Source organism: Fonsecaea erecta (genome assembly GCF_001651985.1).
Source record: "Fonsecaea erecta strain CBS 125763 chromosome Unknown Scaff15, whole genome shotgun sequence".
Lineage (NCBI taxonomy): Eukaryota > Fungi > Ascomycota > Eurotiomycetes > Chaetothyriales > Herpotrichiellaceae > Fonsecaea > Fonsecaea erecta.
Window position 1 is genome coordinate 629,994 of NW_017387258.1, and position 19,678 is coordinate 649,671.

At 51.9% G+C, this 19,678-nt stretch overlaps 8 protein-coding genes across 8 annotated transcripts; 3 read left to right on the plus strand and 5 right to left on the minus strand.

Annotated features, from left to right (window-relative positions):
• Positions 1-125: 125 nt before the first annotated feature.
• AYL99_11743 (hypothetical protein) lies at positions 126-500 on the minus strand (the record flags this gene model as incomplete). Its single annotated transcript, XM_018843248.1, has 1 exon — positions 126-500. One exon carries the CDS (start codon positions 498-500, stop codon positions 126-128), a length of 375 nt encoding a protein of 124 aa, XP_018687575.1.
• A 155-nt stretch (positions 501-655) lies between these two features.
• On the minus strand, positions 656-1,600 carry AYL99_11744 (hypothetical protein; the record flags this gene model as incomplete). Its single annotated transcript, XM_018843249.1, has 1 exon — positions 656-1,600. One exon carries the CDS (start codon positions 1,598-1,600, stop codon positions 656-658), a length of 945 nt encoding a protein of 314 aa, XP_018687576.1.
• A 1,111-nt stretch (positions 1,601-2,711) lies between these two features.
• Positions 2,712-4,011, minus strand: AYL99_11745 (hypothetical protein; the record flags this gene model as incomplete). The annotated part of the gene is made up of 3 exons (XM_018843250.1): positions 2,712-3,154; positions 3,245-3,747; positions 3,998-4,011. The coding sequence occupies 3 exons, from the start codon at positions 4,009-4,011 to the stop codon at positions 2,712-2,714; spliced, it is 960 nt and encodes a 319-aa protein (XP_018687577.1).
• Positions 4,012-10,541: 6,530 nt separating this feature from the next.
• AYL99_11746 (hypothetical protein) lies at positions 10,542-11,051 on the minus strand (the record flags this gene model as incomplete). Its single annotated transcript, XM_018843251.1, has 1 exon — positions 10,542-11,051. The coding sequence occupies one exon, from the start codon at positions 11,049-11,051 to the stop codon at positions 10,542-10,544; it is 510 nt and encodes a 169-aa protein (XP_018687578.1).
• Positions 11,052-11,816: 765 nt separating this feature from the next.
• AYL99_11747 (hypothetical protein) lies at positions 11,817-12,182 on the minus strand (the record flags this gene model as incomplete). Its single annotated transcript, XM_018843252.1, has 1 exon — positions 11,817-12,182. One exon carries the CDS (start codon positions 12,180-12,182, stop codon positions 11,817-11,819), a length of 366 nt encoding a protein of 121 aa, XP_018687579.1.
• A 510-nt stretch (positions 12,183-12,692) lies between these two features.
• Positions 12,693-13,109, plus strand: AYL99_11748 (hypothetical protein; the record flags this gene model as incomplete). Its single annotated transcript, XM_018843253.1, has 1 exon — positions 12,693-13,109. The coding sequence occupies one exon, from the start codon at positions 12,693-12,695 to the stop codon at positions 13,107-13,109; it is 417 nt and encodes a 138-aa protein (XP_018687580.1).
• A 3,352-nt stretch (positions 13,110-16,461) lies between these two features.
• On the plus strand, positions 16,462-18,017 carry AYL99_11749 (hypothetical protein; the record flags this gene model as incomplete). The annotated part of the gene is made up of 2 exons (XM_018843254.1): positions 16,462-16,990; positions 17,797-18,017. The coding sequence occupies 2 exons, from the start codon at positions 16,462-16,464 to the stop codon at positions 18,015-18,017; spliced, it is 750 nt and encodes a 249-aa protein (XP_018687581.1).
• A 1,022-nt stretch (positions 18,018-19,039) lies between these two features.
• On the plus strand, positions 19,040-19,426 carry AYL99_11750 (hypothetical protein; the record flags this gene model as incomplete). Its single annotated transcript, XM_018843255.1, has 1 exon — positions 19,040-19,426. The coding sequence occupies one exon, from the start codon at positions 19,040-19,042 to the stop codon at positions 19,424-19,426; it is 387 nt and encodes a 128-aa protein (XP_018687582.1).
• Between the last annotated feature and the right edge of the window lie 252 nt (positions 19,427-19,678).

Here is a 19,678-nt window from a genome sequence, read left to right on the forward strand (position 1 = left end):
CTCGCCCTCGCGCAATGGCAGAATCTCTCGTTCTGGGGACAGAGCCTCCTCTTGTTGGTGGTAGACTTTCCCCTCGGTTGGTCAGTCTGGAAGATGCTGATGCAGAGGTCCAGAGGGAATTCCCGTCACGGCTTGTGGATACCGAAGGATCGATTCATTTGACTCAGCAGATCTGGAATGAGATTTTGGTCGTATGTTCCTCTCGCTGAAGCTTTGATCTCACTCTCGATACCGATTTTCTCGACTGCCGATGATCTCGCGAGGTCGAAACTGTTACACCTCGGATACCAGACAGTGGCCGACATGATCAGAGATCGCTCACCAATAGAGGAGACCGAACCAACTCGAAGTGGGTGCGGAAGACCCTGATCGCCGACGTTGTAGTGGTCAATCCACATGTACCCAAGCACAACTTCACGGACCGTGATCTCCCTCGCCTCCTCATCCCGCTCTGGACGAATGATGATCTGATTTTCATCCACGAGCGGTATCGGATGCATTTGACACTCATCGCCTGCGTTTTCTGTTGGAGCGGAGCTCGGCTCGACCAGAGATGGTGAGGATATCTTGGAGACCGTGTCTCAGAAGTATGAGCGAGACGACATGCCACTGGTAATTCCCGGTAACATATGGCAGAAGATGACGGTTGCGCTATTCACAGCTCCTGCAGCGCAAACACGCTTTGATCGCCAACAGAAGGGCATATACTGCCTACGTCGACAACATTCTCGAGCTGAAGATCGGCCTTCTCATTCTCATCCTTTGCACTCTCGCTTTCCCGGATGTCGATGTCACCATCGGCGTCTGCATGGGCAGAGTGCGAGTCAGTGAATGGATAGCCAGCGGCTTCAACCTTGTCAAGTAGTGCGTCACCCAGTGGGTTGGGTGTGGCAGAACTCCGTATCTCAGCAAGGCTTGGTGTGTTTAGTTCTTCGATGACCTTTGCTGTTGACGACAACGAAGTGCTGTTGGTAGGTGGCTGGAAAGTAAAGTCATGGCGCTGTTTAGTCTCCTCGCCTTCCACGTCGGTTTCTGCCTCCCAGTCGCGGTATTGCACGAGAACCACACTGGTGGCATCAAGGTTCTCATCATAGAATTTCGCTGGATTCAGATCTGCAAGTGGGCTCCTCGCTGCGCCATCCATCTTGACGTCTCTCTCGTAGGTCTTTTCGGTGACGGCGCCGGCGTTGGCGGCAGCAGTCAAAGATCTCTTCATAGGTGCAGTTACCTCGTTGGGATGAATGTTCTCTTTGCCTCTATCCGCAGACGACTTCTTGTGCAGACTCTTGCTCTCATCATCACTAATATCCAGCCCCGTCGCGCTCTGTGTCATTGTCCATTCATTCATGCGGTAGTCCTGCACTTCCGCCGTCTCCTCAAAAATATCGAAGAACCATGACTTGGGTTTGCTCGTTTCGATTGTAGGCTTCTGAAGCTTGCGGGCTTGAACACGAGATTTCTTTGTGCCCTTCAAGGCGGCGGATCGGGACAGAGAGGGGGAGTGGGCGGCAGTAGAGACAAAAGTGGTGCTCAGACGAGATCTGGTTCGGGGGAGGGTGGTGACGCTCAAGTCGTAGCGATGTGTCTGCAAATCAGACATGGTCATCGAAGCATGGTCTCTCACGTTTGTGCAGCGATTCGAGAATGCTTGGGTCAACGTTCTCGCTTTCTGAGCCTCCTTCGACGCCGGGAGAGTCAGTTAGTCGCTTTAATGAGGTCGAGGCAGAGGTTGGTGTGATTCCTGGCGCAAGAGATCAGTCTATCGGGTCTTCATTGAGACATGGGGTTGCGGCCCAGATACAACATGAGGAAGGGGAATGTCTGCTTACCAGCTCGCCAGGCGCTGTGAACACGCTGGCGCAGTCAGGGAGCCGTTCTGGACGCGGGGTCTGGGGGAACGCGAGATCCTGGACGAAAATGGATAGGTTAGGTCGGCCGAGCAGATGAACATGATCACGACGAGTCCTCAGGGGGAGAGCGAGGGCGGATAGTGAGGTGCAGATTGTGCAGCGACAGGGAAGTTGGAAGAGGGAAGATGGACAAGGAGTGGAGGATGTTGATTGTGGACGCGTCAAGTGGCGTCTGCGTGACAAGAGACGCGACGGGCCTCCCATTGTCCCATTGGCCAGGACCAGCGACTGGCTTGGCCACCCGGATCATGGCCTCGACGATTTCAATTTGTTCTACAAAGCGCAAACACAGCTCCAATCGATACCAGCAAGAGTAAGCCAAGCTATGGTCTGATTACCTGCACGGACAGCAACATGCCCCTTTCACTCACAAGCCCCTGCCGCCGTGTGTTCTCATCAATGAACAGCAATCGCCGTGTGCCATTAGCCCCGCGAGCTCTTTTCAGCTCTTCGCTTATGAGAGAGTGCTGTTGATCAGTGTTTCATCCATCCATGCCTCCCCTCCCGTCCATACCGGAGCCAGAGAACCCGTCAGAAATGAAAAGAGTCTTTCTTCTTCTTCTTCTTCTTCTTGGAATCGCCTTGTTGACATCTTTTTCGTTCGTTGTTGATTGCCCGAGGAAATGCAAAAATAAGTTTTTGATGTCGACCATTTTGCCCAGGCCAGGATGCAGAAATATGGGGAGTTGTGTAATATTAATCCTTTGCCAGAAAAGATTAGATGGGAGATTCGAGTCTCTTCGCGGGAGATAGCGGTGATGTTCTTGGTCAGCTGCTTCGGTCGATTCATCGTCCTCAGTATCAGTTGTCCGTGGTGTTGGCGTTCTGCTCGAGCCATTGGATTTGCATGGCCGATAACCCAGGCATGGTTGGTGGTGTCGTGCATGCACCGCTGCTATCACTGATCTGTCCCATTGCCGCCTGTAACGTCCGCACCCCGGCATGAAGCATCTTCCAGGCCCTAATATGGTCGAATCTGTCCTTGACGTCGGCAAAGCAAGTTTTGCAGGTCCGTGTGAGTGTCCTTTCCCAGCACCACTCTGGTTCTTCGTCCATATGGCAGTCGTTGAGATATATCGAAACATCACCACATTTTTCGCACAGTGTTGCCGTCTTCTCATTTTCCCAGCCGGTAAGTATGCCTCGGTATCCCGGTGCAAAACCCGGCTCCGCGTTCAGGTAGCATTGTGTGCATTTCAGCCCGTCTGGGATTTCCGAATCTGTAATAATGTCAAGCCGGCTCCCTATGCTGTCTGTCAGTCCGACTCCCTCCCTTTGTCCAATCGAATGTGACGGGAACGCCTCCAATCCTTTCCACTTGCAGCACTTCGTACAAGCCAGTCTGAAAATGTCAGGCTGTGCACGGTTGAGGACCTGAAAGGCCAGTGAGGGGGGATAGCCGTGTTCTGTCACAATCTCTCGACAGAAAGTAAGGAGATTTGTAGGGAGTTCGGCTCCGAATGATAGATTGTGAAGAACGATTGCTTGTCCAAGAGCCGTGTATGATGAGTCCAAGAGCTTGATCACCTCTCGGACTTCTTCATTGTAGAGCTGGGCTTGCGCAGGGAACTTGAACTTTTCAAATCTCTTGGTCATTGTTTTGCTTGTCATTTTGAACGCAGCGAATGTTTGCGGCGTCATCATGCTGCAAACCATGACCTGCAGTTCATGCGCTAGGTCTTCGAACGAGGTCAGTGATGCCATGGCGAGAGTAACGCGTTTGCCGGCGGCGGGAACTGTATCGAGATCGAGATCGAATATCGCTTTGAGGATGGTTCCAGGATATGGTGACAGGTCGATGAAGGCTAGGGTGATCAGAGCTTCATGGGAAGCGCTCCTGTCAGGTTAATATGTCAGCTCCAAGACGATCTGTTTTGAACTGTCCCAACCTCTATCTTTCACCTTTGTACTGCCTTTGGCGCAGACCAATTGGGAACGTCGATAGTGGGGATTCAGCAAGGGAAGTCAGAGAGTGATGGTCAACATCAGACGTCGGTTGGTTAGTGTTGTGAGAGTGATTGTCAACATCAGACGTCGGTTGGTGAGTGTTGTGTGTTGTAAATCTCTAATGTACTGCGCCGCCCTACAAAGCATTGGGCATGGTAGTCACCAACAAGGCATCAGTGATATTCCATGTGTGCCCAACCCAACGGCCGTGAATTCGTCTGAACCCTGAGCGGGTTCTACCTTGTCAGAATTCAGCACAGTTCAAAGTATCTGCTCATCTCGTTGAACTCGACTATGAGAAGAACAAACACAAATCGAGGGCAATATCAGAAGGTAGCGCTTTGCCAATACGGGCCCATCGTACGGACAGCCCCTAACGAACTCTCCTTCTGCAATCCCCGATCCATCAAGGACATATATGGTCAGGGTCCCGAACCGTGTGTGAAAACGGCTTCTCCCAGGCTGGCACGTCTTCTAATTTTCAGCGCCACCGATCGTCACGTTCATGTATCGATGCGTCTGGCCGGTACCCATGGCTTTTCGCCGAGCGGTGTTGTTCAGCTACAAGGTAAGATCACCTCCCAGATTGGCACGTCTCTGTTGATGATATCTTTATCGTCCCAACCAGTCGGAGTGTACCATCTCACTCACCATCTGTTTGAGGACATCATGAGTCAACAACGTTTTGCCAAATGATTCAATCGACTCAAAGGAAGACCATGCCCGGGGGCAGATGACATCTCGACTTATTTCCACATCTGCGCCGTGTAGTCTTCCCTTCAGATAGCCGTGCGTCGAGGGATCCAGCCGTTTAAACCCGTCCGTCTCCAGATTCTCTTCCGCCTGAAGGGAACAAAAGGGTAGACGCGACCATATTCCCGCCACGTCGGGCTCACCGTCCCGCGCCACGTCTCGGTTCAATAACTTCTCAAAAATCGCTCTTCTCAGTCCTCCCAGTGTTCGCAAGTTATCTTCTATCACCCACTTCGTAGGTTTGAACACTTACTTATCTGGTGGACATCTAATCATTTAGTTACTGGTTGGTTGACTTGGATATTTACTGTCATGAATGACAAGCATATAAGCTAAGAGGTCCAAGATCTGTCATGAAATGACAGGATTCTTAGTCTTTTTGGGCGATCCCCAAGGGGCTGTGGACCTCTTCCTGACATTTACGCACCGGAAATACCGCCGGCGACCTCAGAAGCTCTATAGCAGTCGATTCGATATAAGACAGAGTAAAGATATTCCCTAGCTTTCGGGCTCTTCAAAAGTCAAGCCTAAGATTTTCTCATTGAGAGAATGTCTTTAATGCTTCCAGTGTTCCATAATAGCGAAGCCCCTCAGAATAATTCTTCTCTGGAGAGCGAGGGAGTTTTGTATGTTTGGCGGGTAACCACGCCAGGGTGATCATTTCGGAGTGCGAAGGGAGTACTCGTCCTTCCATATATATATACATACACAACCCAAGGGAAAAACGGCAAAAAAAAAGTGGTTGAACCTGTGGTGCGGTTCATTCTCTTACTTTGTTTGTGTCTATGGTGTTGTTAGCGAAAGGGGAAAACCACGAAGAGATTGAAATTTTTGGGGTGGTTTTGAATTTGAGGGATTGAACCTCTTCTTTTTTTCTTCTCCCCGGGTTTTCCCGGTTTGTTGGCGATTCGAATCCCAGATCTTGTAACCCGATCTCCTGGAGACTCTTTTTTTTTGTGTTGTTGGGAGTTTAAACCTTGCATCCCCCGTCTCCACTCCCCCCCTTTTTTTTTCCTTTTTTTTTGTGCTATTGGGGATTTGAACCCCGCACTTTGCAGCCCAATTTCCCCTCTCGACCCGAAACCCCTCCTGCTCAAACCCCCTCCTCTTTCTTCCTCCTTGAGCGATCAACCCCGTTTTACCCTCCCCGTCTCTCGCATCTGAGGCCTTTTGTTGTTGTTGTAGTTGTGGATTGGTGAGCAGGAACGCGGATTGTAGTTATCTTCCAGGTGGCAGGGCCACCGGAACCCCGCCGGAACCACCTTTGTCTGGAGTTCTGTAAAGCCATGTGCAGTAAGTAGTACGATAATTGTGGAAGAGAATTTTGTGGTCACAAATAATATTATTATGAGTGACCCCTCATGTCACATGATCGGAAGCAGAACAGGGAAGGCTTGGCACAACGAGAGACAAAACTTTGGAACAGAGGGTGTGGCTTGTGGTTCGGGGGGCTCCGATACTGCAGATTATATACTTTCCCTAGCTGTCACCCGGGAAGCAGGGCTGTTACAATGACTGTTACAATACGCTTCCCGGCCGACAACACCCCATGAGGCGAATGGCCCCCAATGCCAAGTCGGCCCCCACAAGGTATACACAGAAAGAGATAAATAGGACCTCTATTCTCGCACTGCTGGAGAGGCCCTCAACAGTGCGAGAAGTCGATGTCTCAAGGACAGCTTTATACAATCAAGATACGTGTTGAAACCCTCTGGCTCTCCGTCTAACGATCCCACCCCAAGGCTCCCTGACACTAGCCTCCCCGAGCTTCGCAAGGTTCCTAACCTTCCCGTCCTTCCTCACATTCCCAAGGTTCTCAAGGTTCCGAAAGTTCCCGATCTTCCCAACATTCCCAATCTCCCCCAGGATTCCCGGCGTTCCCAATCTTCCAACATTCTCAACATTTCTACCATTCCCAATCATCCCAGCATTCTCAAAATTGTCAGCATTCCTAACCTTCCCCACATTACTAGCATTCCCAGCACTCCCAATTTTCACAACATTCTCATGTTTCCCAGGTTCCCAACGGTCACTGAGGCCCAATCCCCTCAGCGTTGAAATGTCCTCCGCCTCCTCTCTCCCTTCTTCGCTATCTTTGCCGATATCTCCTTCGCGGTTGGAATGCGCCTCGCAGGCCCTCATGCCGGTGTACGATACCGTCAAGATTCCTCAACGGAGGACGCAATCACGATACTCAGAAAGAGATAAAGCTGAGCCTGGAAATATACCCGCGGCGTCGACACGCGAATTATCAACATTCGCGGCACGTCTACGCACCATGAGTTGGCAGGCATTATTCAAGAATCATAGTCGGGAGAATCGGCGTTGTCACTGAGCCCGCCTTCTGTCTCTTTGATCGCGTCTAGAAGAGTTTGGTGATCTTCGTCGTCGATCTCGCCTCCACGTCCGTCCTCGTCGCTGATCTGTTTCTCAAGTACGATAGAAGCTATTCTGGGAGGAGCAGAAGATAGGGCACTAGATAGGACCGCCCACGAAGAAATGAAGACCGTGAAACGGCGATTGAAACTTTTCTGGATATTGTACATATGGACGGCCATCGAATCCGAGATAACAGGCACTCGACCGCACTTGCTCTTGAAAGGGTGCCCTTCTCTTTCACAAGATGAGGCTCCTACATGAGGTATGGGCAGCAATAAACACACACTCTCAAGGGACATGGAAGTGATCAAAGGAGCCCTGGATATATGCGGTATTATTGGGTGAAGGTTCGAAACAAAGGAGGTGAAAGAGATTCTTGGACTGATTTGACGAATTGCGTGGAATGAAACTGTTCAATTCAAGGTGCGGCCTCGATCCAAGGGACATCAGCTCGTTGTACGAGCTCGATAACATTCATGCAAATGAAACCAATATGCTCATCGAAAAGTCCAGTGATGTTTTCCAGCTGCCACTCGAGCCACAGGACTTTCCCTCCACAAGATCCCTCCACTCCACCTCTGATCATCCACAATAGCTGCCACCGGCCGAGCAGAAACCTTACCGCCGCAGCGCGAACTGACCGAGGACACCTGACTCGAAGAAACAAGGGCTTCCTGAGATGTCCGTAGATGGGGCAACCAGAACAGTGAAAAACGAGTCTCGCTCTCTTTCTGTGTCGTGTTGCTCCTGCATATCCTCACGGTGCCGGTCCACTGCTGGAAGAACATGGTCACCTTACTGCTGGCAATCATCAGTGACCACTTTTTGGAAGCAGGCGACGGCGGGACACGCCGCCAAAGTGCCAGCAGTCCTGGTCCGAGTATGCTGTTGCTTGTGAGGATGGTGTCTTCCTGTATTTTTCTCTGTCTCTTTCCATTCCGGAGAATCTCCGTTTTCAGCAATCACATAACGGAGCTGGCGATTGTGGTTTGAAAAAGTCACCACCGGCGATGAGAGTCGATTGGTGCTCTATATGGAAGGCTATATTCGACGGGAAACAGCCGCATCAACAATCTGGGATGACGCATGTTCTCTGTACTTCACCCAATGATTGAACCTCCTGGAACAAGAAAGCTACCAGTGCGTGAATTGTCGATAAGCACTGTCCCTCAAGGCATCGCAATTTCCTTGACCTCCGGGAAGGGTTCGTATTGTTTGGCAGCCGAGGTGAAAAAATGGCATTGCATCTAAACTGTCTCGACGCATCATACTTACTCGGGGCGAGGGAGAAAGGAAGGTACAGTATCATGTAGTTGCAGGCTAACGAAAATATGCGGAAAACAGCCGTTGGAACGTTGGTCAAGCAATGGCACGAAGCTTCGCCTGACTCATTTGTTCAAATGGATTTCCAGGTTCCACCCAGAAGTGTTTGAGAAATGAGGCGGACTGGACCACCAATGGTGCAAGCACGCCTACGGCGCCGATCTAGAAGAGTTGGAGGGTTCCGGCGAGGAGTCTGTGTCTGACGACGCTTTCGCTTTTGAACGGGACTGACGAATCTCAGCTCTGGGCGGATTGCATTCGCTGAAATTGATCCGATATTTTCTAACGAGAGCTCTTGAGCACCACCAAGTATCGTCATTGCCGAGGAGAATGGCCAGAGAAAAGTCGTGGTTCCGGAGATCGCCTATGGCCCGAGAGAGCGCCCCTGCCTCCATTTGGTCTTCTCCACGGCTCTTACGCTTGCGGCTCGTCTTGATTGGGGGTCAACTGCAAACATTCACAGAACGCACGGTGGAAAGAGAGAAGAGGGGGTTCCGAAGAGCACATGTAACTGTCCAAAGTAGAGTCCAATGTCGGTCTCGTAGAAGTCGACAGGGACGTTGCGATCTGATTTTGCCTCTGCGTTTGAGCCCGATTCCACTTTATTCAATGGAATATATACAAGCCTGAGTCTTGCTCGTTGAAAGAGTTTTCCATCTGCCATTGATGCGTCCTGCTCAATACTGTCTCCAGCAAACGAGAAGACGGTGCCTGCTGACTGTGCATCGAAGGTGATTCCTGACGAGAAAATAAAAAAAAGGGAGATGAAAGCAGTTCTCGTCACTTGAATCGACTCCCCCCGGCCTTTCATTTCTGGGATGGATTGAAACTCGCAACTCCAGATTGCCAATGAACAACTCCGCACCAACTTCGACAGACTTCTCCTTGTCGGCACTGGCCTTATTGTGCACTAGCGTTGTTCGACACCAGCCTTGTTGCGTGTTGTGAGAAACCCAGGACAAGTATGAGTGCAGTGGCGAGCATGTCGAGTTGATTGACTTACTAGGCACAGTCGAAGAAAGGGAAGCGCTTCTGTCTCTCGCAAAGATTGGCGATTGGCCTTCAAGAACTCCAGCGAGGCGGCCAATTTCTTTCCATCTGCTTCCCGGAGGTGTTCAGCGTGATCGCCTCCTCTCTGGAGAAGCCCCGTCGCTCACGTCATTTGAGAGTCTTGGTCGAAAGGATATGCACCCGTGGGAGGGAGCACGCAGCACTTCAACGAGCAGGTCAGTTCGAGATGGGGCACAACGTCGACCTCACATAAACTCTTCTCCTTTTCTCTCTGCTTGGCCTTTTCTTTAGCCTCTTTCTTGAGGCGATATTTGAATGTCTCCACGGATTTTGCATAGTAAGCGAGACCAAGGCGAGCAAATTGCAAGTTTTGGGCTGCTGCAGCGGGAAGACCTCGGACAGTACGCCTCGGAAATGAGAATCTCAGGTCTTGCGAAGGTTTGGAGTGTCCCATCGTCGCTCACTCCAGCGTCTCACGAGAGCGATATCGCGCCGGGGCAGCAAAAACGCTCTCCTCAGTGTCGACGAAGTAATGAACCTTCATGAACAGCGTTCGCAGACCCTGGGATAAACAGAGCAACGGATCTCCGGCGAGGCTCAATTTTGAATTTTGCCCTTGGACTGCGCCCTCGCCTTTTGCCCAAGCCTAGTGGACCAGGAGTGTCGATGTTGCGATAATATCGCTACCACGTGGAGTATGCAGCGTGATGCCGGGCGGCGATGAGAGTTGCTGAGGGACGAAGACGAGAAGAAGAGAGGAGGCAAGCGGAGCGGATATGGCTGATAGCAATGGAGGAGAGAAGGCGGGCTGAGGGAAGGAGACTCGTCGAGGAACGGAGACTCGCTGAGGAACGGAGACTTGCCGAGGAGCAGAGACCCATTGCAGAACGAAAAGAATATTCCCTCGCCAGACTAACCCACATTTCGACGCAGGCTCGCAACAGTATCCCGAAGATTTTTGTGCTGGAGATCTGTGCTCGTAGGAGGATCACATCAATCTCACAACTTTGTCGCTGTTGTCTGTAGCATCTGTTCCTGTTGCAGCCGAGCTTTTGATGTTACCCCAGCTGAGACTGACGTTGTGGCAGGCGGAGACGAGGCTTCAGCGTTGCGGACTCTGCATGAGGGAATAGGCATCTTAATCATCAATGAGAGACAGGGCTTCAGTTCTCCTGAGCTTGAGAAAGGGCAATGGGAGAGGCTGACTTGCCGGGTCCGCTAGCCTTGCCCCTCGTAAGAAAGCGTGCAAAACGCTCTTTGTCCAGTCGTTCTGTGCCTCAATAATGTCCTTTTCCGAGACTTCCGGTCACATTGGAGAAGCTCGCTTTCAAGGGCCTTCAGAGCGCTGACTGGGTCTTCCTCAGGTTCCTCGTCATCGCTGGTAGGTTCCGTAGCCACGGTGCGGTATACGCCCCAGTCGTCGTCGTTGGCTCCAAAGTCATCATCATAATCGTCTCCCCCTCTGCGCTTCCGCTTCGGTCTATCGGAAGTAAGGTTTGCCAACGTCTTCATACGCATTTGCGACGCAATGCCTTTGTGATTTCTGGAGTCCGCCTTTTGCTTGGTTTGCTCTTTGATTTTCGCCAGCAGTGCAAGGCGTTGTTGTCGCCGACCCGCAAGCCATTCGTTGAACTGATTTTCGCGCATTTCGCGGTATTTCCTTTCTTTCTCCAGACGGGAAGACCCGCGTGTTTGTGTCAAGGTAATGGACCCATGAGGATCTTCCATCCTCTGCCATCATCTCAGATAATAGGAAGCTCCGGCAAAGAGTCGTCCGAGCCACCCCACTCATCGTCCGTATCCGGAGAGGCTCGAGGGAGGTTCCCGCATGGCATCGGGGTGCTCAATCTCTCCTGTTTCCAGATCCACGCTGACTTGATATCGAAGTTGAAGAGACAGCATGGCGAGTTGTCGTCCTGCACGAACATCTGTCAGACCAGCAGCCACCAAAGTCTGACCGGATTGCCAACTCACCTTCTTGATGGCATTGTGCAAGATCCAGAACTCATCAAGAACCACGCAGAGCGACCATGGGTCGAACAGTTCACCAAGATTCACCGATCACACCATGTCTTGGACGGTATTGGACACCATATTGCAAGAATGATGGACTACAGAAGAGCGGCTTGGAGATGCGGATTTAGACTCGGGCCTAGATCGCAACCCGCGGGATAGCCTCATGGTACCATTCCTAAACAGGCCGGAGCTAGGTAGGTTTAGGTTAGGCGTGGTGCCACGCTATCTTCCAATCGTGATTGCGTTATCCCTATGCCACCATGCTGTGCATGTATGCTGTACAAATACTGAAGAGACAAGATCAAATGCAAAGCCTTCTCATCTGATCATGAGTCACGTTCATCTGCGTGTATGGTACAAGAAGAAGATCTCCCCTCCAAGGTGGTGTGGAGGAGAATACATTTGGCAAGATAGCCAAGATCACAAGCAGATCTCATCCCCTTAAACCGCCATGGGAACTGTCTCACCTCGCCCAGCTCAGGCCTCATTTTCCCTGTTGGTGGACTTCTCATAAAACTCCAGGGTCATCACCGCAAGGAAGCACGGGATCTGCTTCTTCCCCTTGCCCCAGAAATTGATCAGATCTCTGATTTCCGCAGCAAAAGGACTGCCGGGCCCGCCGCTTATCTTCATGGTGCCGTTGTCCCTGTTAACCTCGGAAAGGATCTTTGAATCTGTTGGGATCTCGTTGTCAGAGGCAACAGTGACGAAGTGGCGTGATTGGCACGCTTGAAAGAATGTCATGATCCCGGCCAGGACGTGGCCGAGAGTTATACAGAGACTGAGCTTGAAAGAGTCACGTCGAGTCAGGGCGAGATGCAAGTGGTAATGCCATTGAGCCATGAGAAAAATAAGTGCGCAGCCCCGGGTCGTATGCCGTCAGCGAATCTCCATACGATGACTCCTCCACGAAGTCAGAATGGAGATGCGTTATCACGAACAAAAACAGAAAACGGGGTCAACGCGGTGATGACAATCCCCAAGCATCTCTGCGCCGTCAAGCGTGCGACGGCCGAGCTCCGACACCGTCTCCCAAATTGCCAATACGTTATAAGAGCTAGAGTAAGGTTGCGAATGCCATGGGAGTAGATGGCAACGCTCAACACTACCATACAAACTCATACGCCTGATCACCCAATTCCCCTTCTATTGCAACCAATACCTAACCACTTCCTGCACCATCTAGCTTCGCGCCGCGCTGCGCGATACCAAATCATCTTATCGCCCTGCTCGAAGGCTACCCGCGGAACATGCTGGCCATGATCAAGTACCGGGGCAAGCTGCACGTGGAGTTCCCGCTGGGAGTACTCGGACGTGGTAGTGCAGTGGAAATCGAGCAACTGGTTCACCAACATGCTCCGGCTCTCTCCGACCAAGAAGGACGAGGTCGTCGTGGTGGAGTGGCCCGTCATCGGCACGGTCACGCTCGAGAACGGGGGCCATGGGGACACCGACGACACAGCCGTATCGGCGGCATCTAGAGCAGCTGCAGGCCTGAACGGTCCGTTATCATCGTCACCAACATCTTCCCGACCGGCAAACCAACGCACAGGGACTGGGACGGGGCTTGCAAATGCCGAAACCGCCTCGTTGGCGTCCTCAACTTCATCGGCCTCGACCTCCAACCCCACCTCATGCGGCCCCGGCCACGGCAGCCTCCGGACAATTCTCCCGCCGCTCACCGCGCAGGAGTGGCGGCGCGAGTGGCAGTTCGCGATCCTCAAAGCGGCGCTGTCCGGGCGCAAGGGCAGGGTCACGCTGGAGGACTGAATGGAGGCTAAGATGGGCATGCGGGAGAAGGAGAGGGCGAAGGAGTGAACGAATAAATGAATAAAGCAGAAAGTCTGCCGCCACCTAATTTTGCCTTGCTTGTTCTCTGGGCAGATGGTGCTCAGTCCAACTCTTCGGGACGCGGCAAGGTCCGTTCTCGAACTTCCCTCTCGACCAAGCCGACACATCGCTCGACTTCGTGACGCGCAAGGAGGACGGGGGAGGTCCATTGTGCGGAATCCATTCAGGGTCGCCCACAAAATGACGAGGTTGATATAGTGGCGGAGATAGATCCTTGCTGAATCTTGTTCCACCCTCAACGTTCCTCCGCGCCTTGTCGGTTCCATACTCGCCTATTGAACATCTCTGTCTTCCACTGATCCCTACGATCTCAGATCAGATCAGTATCCAACGATGGCAATTTCCGAGGGACGCTCGACCCTTTCTCTTCGAATTCTTTGCCTATCGGCTGACACAGCCAGCAGGCGGCGACGGATAACAAGATCTGGTGGCTTCCAGTATGTGAAGCACGAAAGCAGGGAGAAGGACTTTGTTAGCAAAGATCCTGACAGAGAACGATGTTCAGTACTGAAATCGACTTCCTCTGTCGTCGTGCAAACGCATCAGTGAGAAATAAAAGAAGAAGCACTCTATGTTGACGACAGATTGATAGTCCCGAACGAAGACTATCTTAGACTCACTTCATGTCCGATGACTCAGGGGTCACAACGGCACGCCGTGAACGACATATAACACACACAAACCCCGCTTTGCAAACAGGCTTCTATTGTTATGGACCTCGGTCTAAAGATCCTCAATGCTCTCCTCATCCCGCTTGTTTCCTGCAATGAATCCCGGTACGAGATTCCTTGCATTTTTAGGAACAAGTAAGACCACGGGAGAATAGCCAAAAGATGACGAGCTGCGCGAACTGGAATAAGCCACATCCAGGAAATCCAAAAGATCACCGAAGAGGCACATCCATGATCGTTTTGTGTTGAACAGGGAATTGACGAGCTCGACATAGATGTCAGAGAGCCTTGGGGTGGGATCGTTAGACGAAGAGTCAGAGGGTTGAACACGTATCTGTATTGTATAAAGCTGTCCTTGAGACATCGACTTCTCGCACTGTTGAGGGCCTCTCCAGCAGTGCGAGAATAAGGTCCTATTTATCTCTTTCTGTGTATACCTATTGGGGGCCGACTTGGCATTGGGGGCCGTTCGCCCCATGGGGTGTTGTCGGCCGGGAAGCGTATTGTAACAGTCATTGTAACAGCCCTGCTTCCCGGGTGACAATAGATTACTCAAATCGTAAAGATCGTCAAATCGCACTTGATCCAGCTTCAGGCCATCGATCAAGGCACACAGACTATGCAGTAGAAGGTCGCTGTGGCGCAAAAGTCTGCGAGTCCGTTGTGGAAATCAGAGTTGGAGCCGCACACTCTCGATCCTCTGTCAGCTCATCGTCCTGAAAGAAAGACCGGCTGAAAGTCAAGTCTGGGACGCAGAAGAGAACCAAGCAAGAGACCCGGTACCGGGACGCTCAAGAAGAGATAGAGCGGAGAAGAAGCTGCGCGTACTGGTGGTTGGGGCTGGCGAGAGCGGCTTGAAGTTTTTTATGTTTCTGTTGAGAAAGGCACAGATATTGCGCTCCTATATAGGGGATCGACCCTTATTCCATTTGAAGAACAGACTTTATACCACCCAAGATGGTAGAGATCTGGAGTCCTTGAAGTTGAGCCTCAAGCTGCCCGGGGTCCCCAACGCTGGCTTAGAGGTCTCGTACGCTGACCCTAGATTGGACGGGGATCCAAGTCACAAGTCTATTGTTGAGGAGCCCGGTATAGCGGTGTGAGGCTGTCGTCCAGCTTTAGGAGTGGTGGACGACGACGCCACGTTGCTGCTCTCGCGCACGCCAAAGATCCCGGGAGTGCACTCAGGAGACCCAGATGCCTATCGCGGGAGAGGAGGCGGGACAGATTTGGAAGCAATTGCATATTGCCCGTGTTTGGCCGCATTGCAGCCATAACGCAGTGCGATCAAGGAACATATTGTACATTTCCCTTTTTTCTGTTCTCCAAACTGCTGTCATATCTGTTGCTAAACCGCTGAGTCCGGCAGTGCTCAGGCTCCATGGCTCCCGCTGCCGACGTGTTGAAGCCGATCTTCGCCCCAATGTATATAATGTGGTCGGCCACCCACTCTAGCGTGGACTTGGCCGGGGAGAAGGTCGGCAAGGTGTTGGAGGTGCCCGAGTTGACGCAAGAGATATTCCGGAACGAAAGTCACCATGACGATAGAATAGGTCTACTTGAGCAAAGGCAAGATGTAGTCCGGCACGTTGTGCAGATGAGGACACAACCCGTGTGCCGACTGGTGCGAGAAGATGACGGGTGCTTGGTTTCCAGAGAATGATTTGGTCGGTTGCCCGCGAGCACATCGTGCATGCAAGTCAAAGCGAATGATTCAGCAACAAAGTAGGGGGAAACACTGACCATCACGCCCAGCCGATTCATCTCCCGTACAAGTCGAGTGCTTAACGGACTCAGGCCGCCCCAGTATGGCCGGTCGAGCAGCTCCGGGGTTCGGCGAGTCGTCCTCGATCGTCAGTTGCACGGCGTCGGCAAAAGCGTTGTGGCAGTTCTGGGTATACTACCGATATGCTGCGTATCCGTTCGAGTGGAATCAAGTTGATCTAGGGACACAAATCACAGACGCTTATATTAGCATCCATGATTGAAGAAAATCCTCCCCCCACCCCTCCACGATCCACTGGGAGCTGGCCCGGATTCAACTGTGGTATGAGGACCAGTGTATCGCGCAGACATCGCCAGCCAAATTTCTTCGACATGCAGTCACTGTGAGGTACTGGATGGGGTTCAGTCGGTCGGTGTTGATCATAAAGTCGCGGTAATCTTTGTAAGCGGACGATGTCTTGCTGCGGTTTCAGCTGTTGAAGAACTCGGGTAGCGATTTCTTTTCCATGGCGTGAATCGTGTGCATGTCAAACCATGTGCTGTAACTGAGAAGGATGATCTGATGTGTCTGAGCCCACGAGGTGTGAATTGGCCCCAGCTTCATGGCGGGACTTTGCCTGTGCTGCCTGACCATCTGCGGCTTGTGTCGTGGCTGGAGTCTCTTGAGAATCTTCGGCGCCATCCTTTTCAGTATCAACATCTTCCACCTTTGCGTCGTCGTCGACTGCACGCTGGGTCTTGTCTGCTGCCCATGATGACGCAAAACTGCGCCTAGCTCTCTGGCAGTTGCTACTTCAGGTGTTTCAGAGGAGGCGTTGCATCCTCGACAAGCTCCTGACGGAAACGTAAAGGTTTGCGGAAACATCACAAAAGTAATGCTGGGTGACAGGACCGTGGTCTTTGACACGGTCCAGAGTTCGCCTATGCAGAGGCTAGTCAAGGACCTAATGGAGATTAGAAACCTAGTCAGGTCGTCCAACCCTATGTATAGGGAAGCACTGAAAGTGATGGGAAACAGTCTCTACGGCTCGCTGGGCTACTATGTGTCTCCACTGTACGGTCCCTCCTATGCTGCGTCAGTCACGGCCATAGGCAGATACTGTGCGAAGTATACAGCTTCGACGTTTCGCAAACGCAGTATGGTAGTAGCGTACGGGGACATAGACTCGTGTATGGTGCGCACCGCTCGTGAGGACTCCCAGGTCAAGATAGTAGCCCAAGAGGCTCTCGATTCTATGCACTCTATCTTTATGGGCTGTGCTCTCAGGATGATGTTCATGGAAGTGCAGGGTTTCTACCCGCCTGCGGCCACGTTGGACAAGAAAAGGTACTGCCTCGTGAGAGAAGACGGTGCCATCAAGACTGTTGGAGTTTCCGCTGCGAGGAAGGACACTCTCAGCATATGTAGGTTTGTGGCTCTCCACAAAGTGTCCAGCATTATGCGCAGAGATAGGCAGAGCGCTACAGACGAGGTTGCAGTGCCCATGGCGGCAGTCACGGAGGCTGGCAAGAAGGGAAGCTTTAAATTGGGTGACGTTGCCAGATACGTAATGTCAGAGAGCTTTGGGGTGGGATCGTTAGACGAAGAGTCAGAGGGTTGAACACGTATCTTGATTCTTGTATATAGCTGTCCTTGAGACATCGACTTCTCGCACTGTTGAGGGCTTCTCCAGCAGTGCGAGAATAGAGGTCCTATTTATCTCTTTCTGTGTATACCTTGTGGGGGCCATTCGCCCCATGGGGTGTTGTCGGCCGGGAAGCGTATTGTAACAGTCATTGTAACAGCCCTGCTTCCCGGGTGACACTCGTAGCTGGTCGCGTTACAGTCCATACCTTTGTCGTCACTTATCTTTCACAGAGTTCACAAGCACTAAGGCTATTATCCACTGCCCATACGGTCGACTCTTTGTATGTGAAGGAACAAAGGTCATGGTCATGTCACCATCGGTAAGGGCAGCGGTTTTAAAGGTAGGCACCTCGAGCTCGTGGACACTACCTTCGCCGTACATAAAAGGTGCTCCCGCCCTCGCACTTTCTGTTTTACCCTCCTCACCATCTCACACCTTGTCGAGGAGAGACGGTGAAGGACAAGGTGTGAGATGGTAAATATATATAACTCGCTTCATAGGATGGCCTCCGACTGATCTGCATCTACACGCCCGACTTCTCCAACCACGCAGACGGCAAGCGCGTATGACACTGCGTGAAAGATCTGAGGCTGCTCGACGCCGACGAGCCGAAGAAACCGAATGACAACAATAACAACGATGACACCGATGATCCCCCTTCGTCGTCATCGTCTTCGCCACGCGGACTCAAGCCCATCTGCTACGAATGCGACGCCTATACGCACCTCGACCTGAGTAGCGGCAACCAGTTCAAGCTCAGAGCGCCGTCGAACTCGTCTTTTACCTCAAGGGGCCGGATCTAGGGTCTGCAGACAGTCTTGACCACGAAACGCCAGAGGCTGATCTTTTCAGGAAATCATTTCGAGGCCCGTTCGACAGCTCATGCACCGTCCTCACCATCATGCCCCTCCCCCTACTCTCGCGGTGTTGAGATACCATTGAGCGGACCGCTTTACGACCCTGAACGCCCCGCACTGCCCACTGCCAACTCGGTGCTTCACCTTTCAGCACGGCGGATATACTTGGAGTACGACGTACACATCGGTCTGATGGTAACTTTCTTTGCCATGGATCCCGCGTCAGTAACTTCGGTGGCATCCTCAGCAAGACTGATAGCTTCGCGGAGGATATTGCCAAACTGATTGACGAAGACTCGAGTACCTTCGTTTCTTAGCGTCAGACTCAGAGTTTCCAACACGTACCGGTTCAGGCAGGACGTTCCTACAAGGCGGGTCTGGTCTTTCAACAAGCTAACCACTGCCACTCCAGCGAACCATGCAGAACCACCTGGCTTAGGCAACTTCTTCATCGAAAAGTTAGGTCCGTGGCAGGCTTCTCCATCACCGCAGCTAGACCGCAAAAACCCAGACGTCCTGCGGTATCTAAGACTCGTCTCGGTCCAGATCGATATTACCGAGAAAGAGATTAGGAAATAAACGGTCGTTCCAAAAGAAGAGATGCTCGAAAGGTAAGACCTTCAAGAGCCGGGGATTGCGATTCCTAAGATCAGTCTCTAAGGCGTCGTCTAGGAAGCCATCACAGGATCTCGAAAACGCGCCTGTGCAGATGGTATGGATAACATCGCATCCGCCGCTGACGCTTCGACAAGGATGCAGATACAACTGACTAGCGACCCCAACGAGCGAGTTGATCCCGCGGAGCTTACAGAATCCTTTAAAGAGTAACTTGGACCTACTCTCCTTAAGCAACGAGGTGCGACTTTCGCACACCAGCCTTCAACTACTGGCAGGCTCAAAATTGGCGACCCTGTTGTTTCTGTGAGGCGTGGAAAGCTATTACTCCCGTCATCGAGGATCTCAAGAACATGGCCATGATCGCGATCACCCCGAATCATATGAAAAAGGCCAAGACTGTGCTTAAAGCTTTCTGTGAGGCGTGGAAAGCTATTACTCCCGTCATCGAGGATCTCAAGAACATGGCCATGATCGCGATCACCCCAAATCATATGAAAAAGGCCCAGACCGAATTTGAAGCTCTCTGTGAGGCGTGGAAAGCTATTACTCCCGTCATCGAGGATCTCAAGAACATGGCCATGGTCGCGATCACCCCGAATCATATGAAAAAGGCCAAGACTGTGCTTAAAGCTTTCTGTGAGGCGTGGAAAGCTATTGCTCCCGTCATAGAGAGTCTAGGGAAATTCGAGAATCTCAAGAACATTACTGTCACCCGGGAAGCAGGGCTGTTACAATGACTGTTACAATGCGCTTCCCGGCCGACAACACCCCATGGGGCGAAAAGGGCGAATGGCCCCCATGGGGCCAACGGCCCCAAATGCCAAGGCGGCCCCCACGAGGACTACTGGAGAAGCCCTCAACAGTGCAAGAAGTCGATGTCTCAAGGACAGCTTTATCCAAGAATCAAGATACGTGTTCAACCCTCTGACTCTTCGTCTAACGATCCCACCCCCAAAGCTCTCTGACAGCTATGATGGCTACCGCGATAG